Raw genomic sequence first — 13,066 nt, forward strand, 5'->3', positions numbered from 1 at the left:
GCATTTACCTTCCTAACGTGATTGTGAGGGTCAAATTAACTAATATTTATAAAGTGCTTAGCACTGAGCCTGGCATACAGTGGGTACTTAATAAATGCTCATTTAACAAAAAGGAGCACCAGACTTATAGCCCACAAGACCTGAATTCAAATACTGTTTCAGTTCAAATACCACCTCAGACTCTTAGTAACTTACATGACATCATACTTGTCACTTAACCTCTCTCTCAATCTTTTACGCAATAGGAGTAATAATACACCTAATAAACAAGGATGTTATAAAAATCAAACAATGCAATATGTGAAGCATTTTGCAAATTTTAAAAGTGCTATATAAATGTCAGCTATTATTTTTGTTGTGAGTTGAGGGGATTTTTTAAAGTCTGTGGTTCAGATGGCTTTGAAGGTCTTCTCCCACTCTGAAATTCTATGATTCTTTGAGATAATACAAAGTTTGAATTTTTTTTATGATACTCCCCTTTACAAATGTATTGCTTTTGCAAGAGAAAGTTTGGCTATTTGGACTATTTTATAGTCCAGTTCAGAATCTCAGAACTCTCAGTTCACTTCTTAGAGAAAAAAATGAAACATTTTTTATATATATTATAAGTCATTGTAAAAATGAAGGAGTGATGATTAAAAATTAAATGTGTATGGAGAAGTGCAGTAGTAAGCTAGGAAGGCTTGCTCAATCCCAAAACCAAATAAAGTCAACAGAGTAAAATCTTCAAGCTCTCAGGGCCCATGCAGCCACGAACGACAAATGAATTGACTTAAACAGCAAATGTAAAACAATGTATTATTAAAATAGAAAAATGTCAAAATTTAAATCATATCAATTTGAGCACTGTACCTGAAAACAAGTGAGTTTGTTCTTCCAAATCCTAATACCAGAGACTCTGTGATTTCAATGCTTTCAAGTCTCATCAAAGGTACCAATTGTTTCAACAGAACTCCCACAGATGGGGTTCCTATAACCTAAAAAGTGTTGATTAAAAGTGAAAAAAAGGTAATGTGTTAACTCAAAGTGTCTTCAATTGAATGAATAAACAATTATTTAGATTTCAAAACACTGAATCATATCCCAAGGCATTACCAACACTCAAGGAATACGAAAAAAATTAAATACAGCATGGAGGCTCCCTTCCAACTTGGGAGAGAATCTCATGGATTCTCAATGATGGTAGTTTCCCATGAACTCAATACATAAGAAATATTCTAGCATGGTGAGATTTTATTGTCAAGATCTACAAATAGCTTAACTAAAGGATATCTTAGGATAAAAGTAAATGGTAAATGAGGGGAAAGGGAAATGTAATATAAAGTTCACAAGATGGAAATTTAGGGTTCTAATAAATGTATTGAGAGCCATCTACTCAAATTGCCTCAAAGTCAGAAAGAACTTAGATTTAAACTCTGCCTTTGATACCTGCTGGCTATGTGACCTGTAACCTTTCAGTACTCTGGGCCTGAGGTGTCAACCTGGAAAATTCCCGAAAGAGTAGGAACCAGACTGAAATATAAACTGAGAAATGTATAACAAAATCAATAAAAATGTAATACAACATAGATAATGTTAATTTATAGTTATTACTTTGTATTTGAGTTTGACACCTCTGGTTGCAGTGCAAATGCAAAAAATGTTTTGACCTATCTTGGCAGAGGGAGTTCCTTCACTTATGAGTTCCCTACATCCATCAATGAAATCCTAAGTCTAGCACCAATCTCCATATCTGATAAATGCAAGAGTGACAATAAGTCACTCAGAAGTCTTTTAGGAAAAATTCTTCACACTTTTGCATGTTCATTTCTCTGATTATCAGGTTTTTTTATTGTGCATTCTCGGGACCACAGCGTGATTTGGAAATATGTAAGATGAGATTCTGGTGCTATAGTCCCAATAACAGGTACACTGCAACTTGCCCTGTGAATCTAGACAAAAGCTCAAAAAATAGTGAAACCATTCTGTGGGAGCAGGCCATGTCACCTTGTTATCGTAGCTCATGGTGCCATCTGGAGTTGTCGCCATAATTTCAGGTGTAGAGGCTCGCAAATGACCAGGGCTCATAATACTGGGTTTGGCAACTCCAAAACAAAGAATCAGGTAATTTCTCCATAAGGTAACATAGTTGTCTCCACTACTGGCAGTGCTGGTTTTCTTTGCATTAATGGGACTACTGCAGATATTTAGAAAAAAATGAAAATGAAGTCTACTTTCTTGGTTTTCAGGAATATCAGATATTAAATGAATAAAAATTTAAACGCTCATATTAGGTTAATGAGTTATAAATAAATTTTAATCTTAATATGTCATAAATAAAAAGTCATAAATAACCGGAAAATGGAAAATAAAAGTTTTACTGAGCAAAGAGTCCTTTGTTAGTCTTCTTTGGAACTGATAAGGAATTCTAGTTAGGGATTAGTATTATGGAAAAATATTCACAGTAACCCACTTACTTCGGATCCACCAAGGGCATCACCAGCTGAAGCCTGGTAAAAGCATAAGGCCAGGCATAGCTAAGTGCTGTGGGGCAGTGCTTGGGTAAGTTCTCCTGCCTGAGGAAACTGAAGAGGCAAAGAACCCAGGGGTCCTTGACTGACTGGGCAAAAATCCAGACGTGGGAGGGACTTTTGACATCATAATGGCTATTCACCAGGACCGCATTCCATTCTACCAACCACTGCAAATCCACGTTGTGAGTCAGTGGTAATGTTGCCTGTTGGTAGAAAAAAACCAGATTTTGTTATCAGGCTATTTCTGACTTTCAAATCCTACCCTTCCTCAAAGGCCAGCCTGAAAGCTCCCTCTTCCGAAATGTCTTTTTAGATGGCCTTAACCAGTCAAAAGGGATTACTGTCTTCTCTACATTCTGAGAGCCAGTCTCATAGAAATTCTCATACATGGCTTGTATTCTGTGTGCATGTGTGTGCCTTAACTTAACCAGATGATAAATCCCTTAGGGCAAGTGCTCTACACAGCTTCTTCTGTATATTAGGCATCCAGTAAAAATATCTGCTGCATGATCAAATGAATCAAATGGGTCAATAAGGCAAAATACCATTGTTTCTTTTTGTATGTTGAAGATTTTTTTCCTGCTTTATTTTTACATAACCTTCATTTTCAAACATCCTCCTTCATGGCAAAGAATAAAAAAGGGAGGAAATAAAACAGTTTAGTAACACGAACCAATACATTATCTCAATCTGACAGTACACAAAATATTCTGTATCTAGATTCCCCTGCCTTGGCAGGGAAGGAAGAAAGGTGACTTTTCTCATCTTTTCTTCAGAGCCAAGCTTGGTTATGATAATTACACAGTGTTCAGTCTTGGGAAAGTATTATCTTTAAATGATATCTTTAATTTTCTTGATATTCTTTTAAAGCATGGCAAATTCTGAAAATCTACTACTCAATTTCTTAATAGCCTTATATAGAGTCATGATAAGTTCTATAACACTTGATTTTCTCCCTGAATTAGTTTTATTTTTCCCACATGGCAATATTCTTTCTTTTAGCTTAGAGAAGCAATGAAGTGGAATGGCTTTTATTAATGCTGTTCTCCCTGGCATTTCCAAGAAAACAAGGCAGCTGATTCTCATCTGGAACTCTATTATTTTTACCCTGTGGCACCAAACCACAAAGTCAGACATTTCAAATCACCTTGGAAGATAAAGAAATTCCTAGATTTCATCATTTTCAAAGTCAGGATGTGAATAAAAAATAAATGACTCATAGACTTCCATGTTATAATCTCAATTGGTGTTCTTTTCAAGAGACTACATTGCCTTTGGAGAAACTCTTAACAAAGTCTAAGTAGGATACTTAGATATACAAGATCTCTTGGACTTCATGAGTTCCTACATATGATATTATTATCCCAGTTCAAGAAGTTAATGCATTATCCTAAGTACTTTGAAGATATACTAGATCTTAATTTACACTTAGCACAATACTCATTAAATACTAATTAAAATAGTATGAGTTAATTAATTTATGAATCAAATACATCAACAGATAACTTCAGATCACAATTAATGTTCTACAGAGAAACAAGGATATTGAAAATATTTTTACCATGTAAATCTTGCATATACTTTTAGATCATATATATACAGTTATCTTCAGTGGACAATTATGAAACTCTTCCTTGCCACTGTCCATCAAATTTGTCTCTTTCAATATCTACCCAAAGTTACCACAAGTTCTCATGTTATACTTCCATCATAAAAAAATAAAATTGTGAGCTATATGATGCTACTGTGCATTTGTGCAGAAAATTGAGAACTGGCTGCGTATTTATTAATGTAGAGAATATATTCAGATGGTAATAAATCAATGTCAAGTGAATAAAATATCTTGTCTTATCAAATTCTTGTTCATTCTTGTAGAAATTGTAGTTTTCAAAGAAATTAGTACTACTAATTCTATGGTTCATGATCAAAGGACAAACTTTAGGCCAGTATTAGGAAAGTTGTCCTTGTTTTTTATATGTTAGTGAAAGATTGATAAGTCAACCAACAAAAAAACCCTAGAGTTCTTCCCAGTAATTTTATTTATCTCATCAATCATTTTTTTTAATGCTTTAAAAATTTTTTAGCTGCGAGCTACACTTTGGAAGTTATTTGCAAAACACAATCAAATGGGTACTTACTGAATCTGAGACTGCTACGTGAATAAAACTTTCAAGTACCGAAGAACTCAACTGATCCATGACATCGATCATAGGTCTGTCATCATCCTGTACAAATAACAGAAAATTACATTCCACAATAATTACATTCCATCCTTTGCACTCTACCTTTTTCTTTCTAATTGATGACACAGAACTATCTGGAAGATGATGATAAGAAATGTGGCTCCTAAGAGAGCTTGGTGGTTGACTCAGGAGACAAAATTTGCCTCTTTCCCCTTTTTCTTCCCCCCTCCCCCAGCAGTCTCTTAAACTTTAAATGGCGCTAACTGCTGGACAAAATTTGTACTTCGCTGAAAAAAGATGTAACTGACCGAATTTTATAAAACTTAATATATATTCAAGAGGATTCAAATACTCATACTGTATGCTGTTCATGAAAACATTACTTTATCGTTAATTTTAAGTACTTAGGACAATGAGTCTAAATATAGCACATCCAAATTTCTAATCTAGAGCACATTTTCTTTAGGGCATTAGATATTACTTGTTTTTATTGAATAAGCTATTTATTAGCTCTATAGTAAGCTCTATAGTAAGAGCTTATGTCCAATATGAAAGATTCATTGATCCCTGCTCTCCTAATCTCACAGAACTCTGGACTTCCCATTATGTCTCAGTGAAAAGAGCTTTGGTCTTAGAATTCAAAATCATAAGTATGTAATAGCTTATGTCCTATGTGAGAATTCACTGATCTTCCTTCTCTTAACCCCTATAGTTGGAAATGATCTCCTTATGACTTCACAAAATTCCGGATTTCTCTTGAGTAGGTTAGTGGAAGTCCAGAAGTTGGGCTTTCCACTTTCCAGTTGGAAATTCTGATGTTATAAGCAGTTCTGTGTTATCTCAGACTGGCATCAGAAAATATCAGGCAGAATATTCAGCTGGAAAAGCTCAAGGAGAGATTATCGGAAGGAGGCTGAAGAGAAGGCCTTTTTCTTCCAGTCAGAAGCTCAGAATCTCAGAGAAAAGAATTTTGGCAGTTATTTATTTAGTTCAACTTCTTTGGAGAATGTATGCTTTTTGGCATGTAAGGGAGAATCAAGAAATATGGTTATTCTCCCAGAAAGGATAAAAATGAATTATATGTAAAAACAAACCTTTTAATAAATAAGAAACTTGAACCTTTAATGTTATTATATGGTGTTTTGGTTGCTTTCAGTCACGTCAGACTCTTCATGATCCTATTTGGGAGCGTTTTCTTGGCAAAGATACTGGAGTGGTTTGCCATTTTCTTCTTCAGCAGATGAAGAAGGTTAAAGTTAGTAAATGTCTGAGGCTAGATTTGAACTTTGGTCTTCCAGCCTCCAGGTGCAACTCTGGCTGACTCAGGTACACCACCCACTATACCACCTGGCTGTCCTTTACTTGCATATTTACTAATCTTCATAAGTTCCTTAGCTGTAACTTATGGAGTTTAACAAAAGAAGTAAAATAAGTTGAGGCTTAGATTTAAAAGTGCTGAGATTTTAAGAGATTTTTACCAAAACTGTTATGAATTTAATATTATACTACAGTTTTTAGTATAACTGATATAGTTTATCACATTGATATACTTGATTTTCATTATTATTATAGATTTCATTATTATTATAGATATATATAAAAGATCTCTGCTAATGAAGTAAGATTGTTAGCTTACACCCATGCAATACACATAATACTCACTTCTATTTATATGGAATACCAAAAATCTTAGTGCAGTTTTTAAGTTTTAATAGATGAATATGATATTAAGGGACAACCCACATACACACATCTTCACATATAGATATGTATACATATATATCTATGTGTATCTATCTGTGTGTATATATATATATATATATATATATATATATATGTATGTGTGTGTGTGTGTGTGTGTATACCTTCCACATGAACTGCACATTAGAATATTAAGAATAATAATTATTTACATCTTATCATTGTTTTTAGGTATGTATTTTGTATCTTCAATTAGACTGAAACAGGTCCCCCTACTCCTATCTGAAAGGCAATGGGCTGCCTTTTTCCTTTTATAAATTTTTCATAGAACTTAACTATAAGTCTCTTCACATAGTAGGCCTCCCATAAGGGAGTAAGTGGTTAACGTTTCAGCATGTCACAAATACGGTGGGTACAATGTCCAACTAAAGACAAGTTGGAAGTTTATTTTTCATCTAATGGGGTAGGATGACTATGAAACAGAAAAAGTGATACTTCTTAGTTTTTTTGTTTTATGTTAACCCTTGAATGACATCTGAAAATTCAGAAAATAAATCCCATACCTCTGGCTGGCCTAGTGCAACAAATAAAGCCCGGATTTCTTTGAGTATCAAAACAGCTAATTTGCGTGTGGCCACTTGGAAACTGCAGAGTAATACAAGGGCAAATCCTTCCACAGCATGTAATACACTGGAATAAGGACTTCGTTCTGTTGGTATTCTGTGACTGGATCCATTAGGTATCAGCTGAAATACAACAAGCACAGCTCACTCACAAAACACAAAAATCACTGGCAGGAAGGGAAGACAATATTACATTTAAGTCTTTTGGCCTATATAACAGTTTCAAAAATTGACATAGTAACATAGATGCCTGTAAATCCATTTATTTATCAAGGATCCCTTGTTTTTTTGTTTGTTTTTTTTTTAATAAACTGACTTATTCTACAATACAGTTAACTACTGCCTCTAATGAGAATTATCTTTTTCTAAATATGAATTAATCAACAATTATTTATTAAGTACTATTTTATGCCTGGCACTAAAGTGGACATTGGTGATACAAAGACAAAAATGGAATAATCCCTGTACTCAAAGAATTTATATTCTATCAGGAAAAGTAACTTGTACATCTGTTATTATATATTGATAGATACAAGGTAGTTGGGTAAAAGGCTGCATGTAGAAAATGGAGCTTGAACCGAATCTGGAAAAATCTAGATTCTAAGATAAATTTTTTTTTTTTGAGACTGAATCTTACTACCTTGCCCTGACTAGAAGGCCAGTGGCCAGTCCCAGGCCTGACTCCACTACTGATCAGTATAGAAGTTTTATCCACTCTGGGTGGATTTGTTCTTCTTAAGGCAGCCTGGTGGCCCCCATTCTCAAGGGTGTACTATACTCGTGACAGACTTAGTTTGGGCACCCAATAGGCATTAATCTTACTGCAGCTCAGAATTTCTGAGTTCCAGTAATCCAGCAGCCCCAGTAGTAGAGATTACAGGTATCAGCTATTAGTCAAATTAAATACTTATTATTTAGTTATTAACATTAATTATTAATAAAGTTCAATAGCATAAATTTAAATTAATATTGTTAAAATTATCTAAATATTAATAAATTTAGGGCAGTAATAGGGACTGGACTTATGATTTCATTAGTTTAGGGACTCCTGGATGAGAATATTCTATAAATTCACATTGGTATGTTCTTTGCAGGTGAAAAGTAAAGTGACTTACCCAAGTTTACTCATCCAGTATGTGACTGAGGCAAGACTTGAATCCAGGTCTTCTTGGCTTCAAAGCCAAATCTCTAGTCACTATGTCTTGCTGCCTCCCTATTATTAGTTATATTTTAATAATAGAATAATAAATGCTCCTGATTTTTGGAATGATCTGGTAAAACCTCTCGTGCTCCCCTGGTTTGTGTCATTCTGTAGCAATAGCCCTCTCACCTTACCTGCTCATTGCTTTGCCAATCACCAAGTTCTGATTTTTACATATATAATGTAAACTTTTCCTTGAGATAACTCCTTGAGCGTTACTCACTTTTTCCCCACTTGAGCAGAGATAAGAGGATGATGAGTTTTTTCTCTTTCTAGGGACATCTGACAAAGACATAAGTACACTTCCCACAAATGATCACTATACTGTGGAGCAGGCTACAGACTTTTTACATGTGTTTTCAAGTTAGATTCTGGACCAAAAGCTCCCTATTATTTAAAATTTTCTTTCATTAACAAATCTGTGAGAAAAGTCACTCTTTGAAACAATCAGCTCCATTTTTGTAAGCAAACCTAACTAGAATCTCTTGGGCTCATCAGGTCTATTTCATGGGGGAGAGAGAATACATCACTAATAGGGAGAGTAGACCTGGGAGACTCATGAATGAATGGAGAATTTTTCTGGGTTGTCATCCAAACAAATGAATGAAGTATAAGAACATAATTTGGAGAGAAAACTGTTAAGATAATACTGAACAAATTCCCTGAACAGGACCGATTTCCTTCCTGAAACTTACCTCTGAACCTCTGTTCTTGTTGGTTTGTTCATACACTTTGCCTTGGGTCTGGATGACAAGTTTCCACTGAGTAAGCAATTGGAGCAGCAGTTTCAGGGATGTATCTAGGAGGGTGTGATGCATATCATTGACTTCTCGCAGGAGGAAATTAGTGAAACCAAACAACACATCTTCTCTCCAGTCTGTGAAGTCAACAAGTAACCCCTGAAGGGAATTCTGGGCAATGTGGCGAAGTTCATCATCCATGTGGATAGACAGCCTATGAGAGCAAAAAGACAGACAAACCATTCACCTTGTTCGCTTTTCATATAAATAATGTGTGTAGACCACATGTAACTTCTCGGGACCCCAGTTAATTATAATTGTAGATTAATTGCTGATTTGCCCTAATATAGGGCATTTTCTCATTGGAAGTTCTTTAAAATATAAATGAAGTAACAGATGTTGTCCAAAAACTTCCCCAAACTAAAGAAGTAATGCATCTAACTTTCTAGATACTATTTTCTATGAAATAATCTTATTTTAAAGGTAAGATAATTAAGCCTAAGGAAATTTAAGTCACTGTTTCAGAAATTTAAGTGACTAAATGAGTAATAGGATTCGTTGCAGAAACAAAATATATTTTAGGCTTAACCTATTAGAACACGTTATAGTATCATTAATTATGAGATTTCGTTTCCTGATGCTCTTCCTTTTCATTGACTATTCACCAAGCCAAAATTGAGCACGTACTATGTGCCAGACCTGGAATGCACTTTATCCTTATCTTCTCTATGGTTTCCTTCAATGTGCAGTGCAAATTCCACTTTCTGAATAAGGCCTTTCTTGGACTCCCTTTCTCTCCTTTTCCTCTACCTACTCCTATTCCTACTCCTCCCTCCCCTTGCCAGGGTTAGTGTCTTTCCTCTAAGACTACCTTCCATTTACCCTTGCACGGATACACATAGTTGTTTACATATTGTTTCCTTCTTTAGAATGTGAATGTTACGAGGGCAACGACTGTGTATTTTGCCTTTCTTTGTATCCCCAGCACTTAGAACAATGCTTGAGACTTTATAGATACTTCAATGTTTTCTGATTGATTGTTCTGCCTGTATAGCATTAAATTAGTGACAGACTATATTTTAATAGCCCAATAATCAAATACTATTTATCTCTAAAGGATGTTATAAGTCCTTAGTGAAGGTGTCCCCAGTTGAGTGATTTATTTCCAGATGAAAGGCATTTTGTTTCAGGAATAAAACTTACAGGGCCTTGATCTGAATTTCTAATTTAAAGGTATAAATCATAAATCATCTACCATTATTTGCAAGTTAGACTCTCCCTGAGTATATCTAATGGTTTAGAAGCAAATCTCTAACTTAAACCATGGCATTAACATAGTCCCCAATATAACCCTAGTATATTTGGGAATTCAACAGATGTTGACCAGTAGTGATGGGATTGTCATAAAAATATGCAAATAAAGATATTCAGGATCAACAATTAAAGTCATTTTATGGTCTATTTAGATATAATTTTTTAGTTATAAAGGTCAGTCTGTTCAATAGTCTTTCACTATTAGCTTAATTTCAACCTTCACACAGCACAATTTAAAATAAAGAATCTGTTTCTAATGTCAAATCATATAATTTGGAACCATTATAAGACTCTGGTTTACCAAGTAATCCCAACTACAGCTTAATCCAAATGGGATGCTGCCATTCTTAATAGATGGTATTCATATATTTAAGAAACTTGCTTAAAAAACAATAAAACAAAACCCCTAAATCCCAAGACAAAAGCATAATGTAGGAATTAATTGCAATTTTAACAAGAATTTTTAAAGCACCCACTTATGTGCAGTGTACAATGTAGCCATCTTTTTGCACTCTGGGAAATTCCAATTAAAGAAAAACCTACCACAAAAAAGAAGCTTTCTGTTTGCTGAGGTCAATGGAAGTCACAATAAATAATAAGAGATAATAACTATATCTTAACATCTTACAGTGTATGTAGTGATTTATATATGTATATATACATATATCGTTTATATAACAGTTAATACAGCCCTATATATATATATATATATATACACACATATATATACATATAGCATATATAATGATACAGACATACATACGTACACCCCATTTATATATATATATATATATATATGTCATCCTTATAACAAGTGTACAGGACAGATAATATAGATATTATTGTTCCTTTAAAGAGAAATTGAGGCACAAAGTAGACAAGTGACCTACTTAGGTTTCTATGCTGGTAAATGGGCAGAATGAGTTTTCAAACTTCAAATCTTCTAACACCAAATCTATTGCTTTATTTCTTGCTTTTAAGAAATAAAAATGGGGGCATCGTGAACAGAGAACTGGCCCTGAAGTCAGAAGGACCTGAGTTCAAATCCAGCCTCAAAAACTTAATAGTTCCTAGCTGTGTGACTCAGGGTAAGTCAATTAACTTCAATTGCCTCAGGAAAAAAAAAGAACTTGTTTTTTCAAGAAAACAACTTGTGGTTGATGCTTATTAATTAATAAGAGGAAGCAAGCTTTGTATTGTAAGGATGCACATTTTGAACACCCTTTCTCCTGGGCTTTCTCTTAACCTCTGGCTGGAGACTGGAAGGTGGCAGCAGAAGGTTTCTCCGGGACTTTTCATTTAAGGAAGGGCACCCAAATCAGCCATCTCTTTGTTCTGCACCCAAGCAGGGTACCTTCCCTGCCTCTCTTCAGCTTCCTTTCATATACTGTCTCCTCCCATTGGGAGCAGGGACTTTTGCCTTTCTTTGTACTCCTTGCCTGGCATTTAGTAGGTACATAGTAAATATTTATTGACTGAATAGTCTGGGATGGGACCATGAAGGACTTCTAGGAGGCTATTATAGTATCAAGAGTCTTAAATAGGCTCTAATTTTTTTCCTGCTACTACAGGCTGCTAAATTTTTACCAGTTGCCTTGTAGAATATGTACCCAAACCTACATGAAGCCATGAAAAGCTCCAAAATAGGCAGCTACAAAACTACGACATGAAAACATACCAAATGAAACCAGCATGGCTGACATGACTGACAGCCGTCTTCTTCTACCAGCTGGCACTATCCAAGGCAGAGGATGATTACAATTGCTCAGATTCCTATGCACACATGCTGCTGCATTCTCCAGGAGCTGCATGTGCCAGGGAAAACAATCCTGGAAACCCTCATAGGAGCAATTTAGAATAACTAAGCTGTGTGGTCACAAGGGTATGTGCTCCTCTTACAAGGTTGTTACTGAATAAGTAAGGGCACAGCTGCTAAATATTTCAAAAAAGGGAAAAAACCCAGACTTTGACAAAGTCACCTTCTTAGCAAACCAGACATGGGATGTTTCATAGGAAACATTTACTTGAAGGTAAGTTAATTCAATGGACATCTACTAAATGCCTACTGTATTCAGAACACTTACTGCATATTAGGTACTGGAGTAGATAAAAAAACTTAGATAATACATGGCTCCTGTATGTCTGTAGCTTATGTTCTATGTGACAATCTATACAAAGTTGCCCAAAAAACCCTTGCTATAAGGCCTGAAGCAGGGGTTCTTAACCTGAGAATCCCTAAGTTGCTTTGCGGGGGGCCCATGAACTCAGATGAGTAAAAAATTAGTTCGTTATTTTCATTAATCTTTGGTTTACTTTAAAATTCTATGTATTTTATTTTATGTATTTAAAACCATTATTTTGTCAATTCATAGGTATTACTAGTGTATGAAGGGGTCCATAACATTAAGAAGATTAAGAAACCCTGTACTAAATGGAAAGAGTATTAGGACAGAAGAGGTCAGGGAAGGATTCATAGTGGAGGAAGTAGCATCTGAGCAGGGTTGTAGAGAACGAGTAGGAAGCTAAAAGGCAACGGGAAGAGGGAAGGACACTCAGGGATGGAGAAAAATATAAGCAAAGATATGGAGGTGAGATTGTGCTGTATCTCATAGTAGATGCTTACTTAATGTTTGTTGAGTTGAAAGGAATGAAGGAGTTTGAATATTAATTGGTGGACCACTAGGAATCACGAAAGGATTTTATTTTCTTAAAGCATCAGTACATATGGTTAGATCTAGACATGAGGAAGGTTATTTTGGAAGCTATGGGAAGCAAGAACTGGAAGGTAAAA

At 35.0% G+C, this 13,066-nt stretch overlaps 1 protein-coding gene across 1 annotated transcript in view; it reads right to left on the reverse strand.

Annotated features, from left to right (window-relative positions):
- Positions 1 to 13,066, reverse strand: part of FRY (FRY microtubule binding protein) — a 467,849-nt gene that overhangs the window by 113,592 nt on the left and 341,191 nt on the right. Inside the window, 6 exon segments of the mRNA XM_074303532.1 lie at positions 853 to 977; positions 1,987 to 2,176; positions 2,457 to 2,716; positions 4,652 to 4,738; positions 6,961 to 7,143; positions 8,917 to 9,175. Coding sequence (XP_074159633.1) covers positions 853 to 977; positions 1,987 to 2,176; positions 2,457 to 2,716; positions 4,652 to 4,738; positions 6,961 to 7,143; positions 8,917 to 9,175 — 1,104 coding nt within the window.

This window comes from Sminthopsis crassicaudata, chromosome 3 (assembly GCF_048593235.1).
Source record: "Sminthopsis crassicaudata isolate SCR6 chromosome 3, ASM4859323v1, whole genome shotgun sequence".
In the NCBI taxonomy this organism is placed as follows: Eukaryota; Metazoa; Chordata; class Mammalia; order Dasyuromorphia; family Dasyuridae; genus Sminthopsis; species Sminthopsis crassicaudata.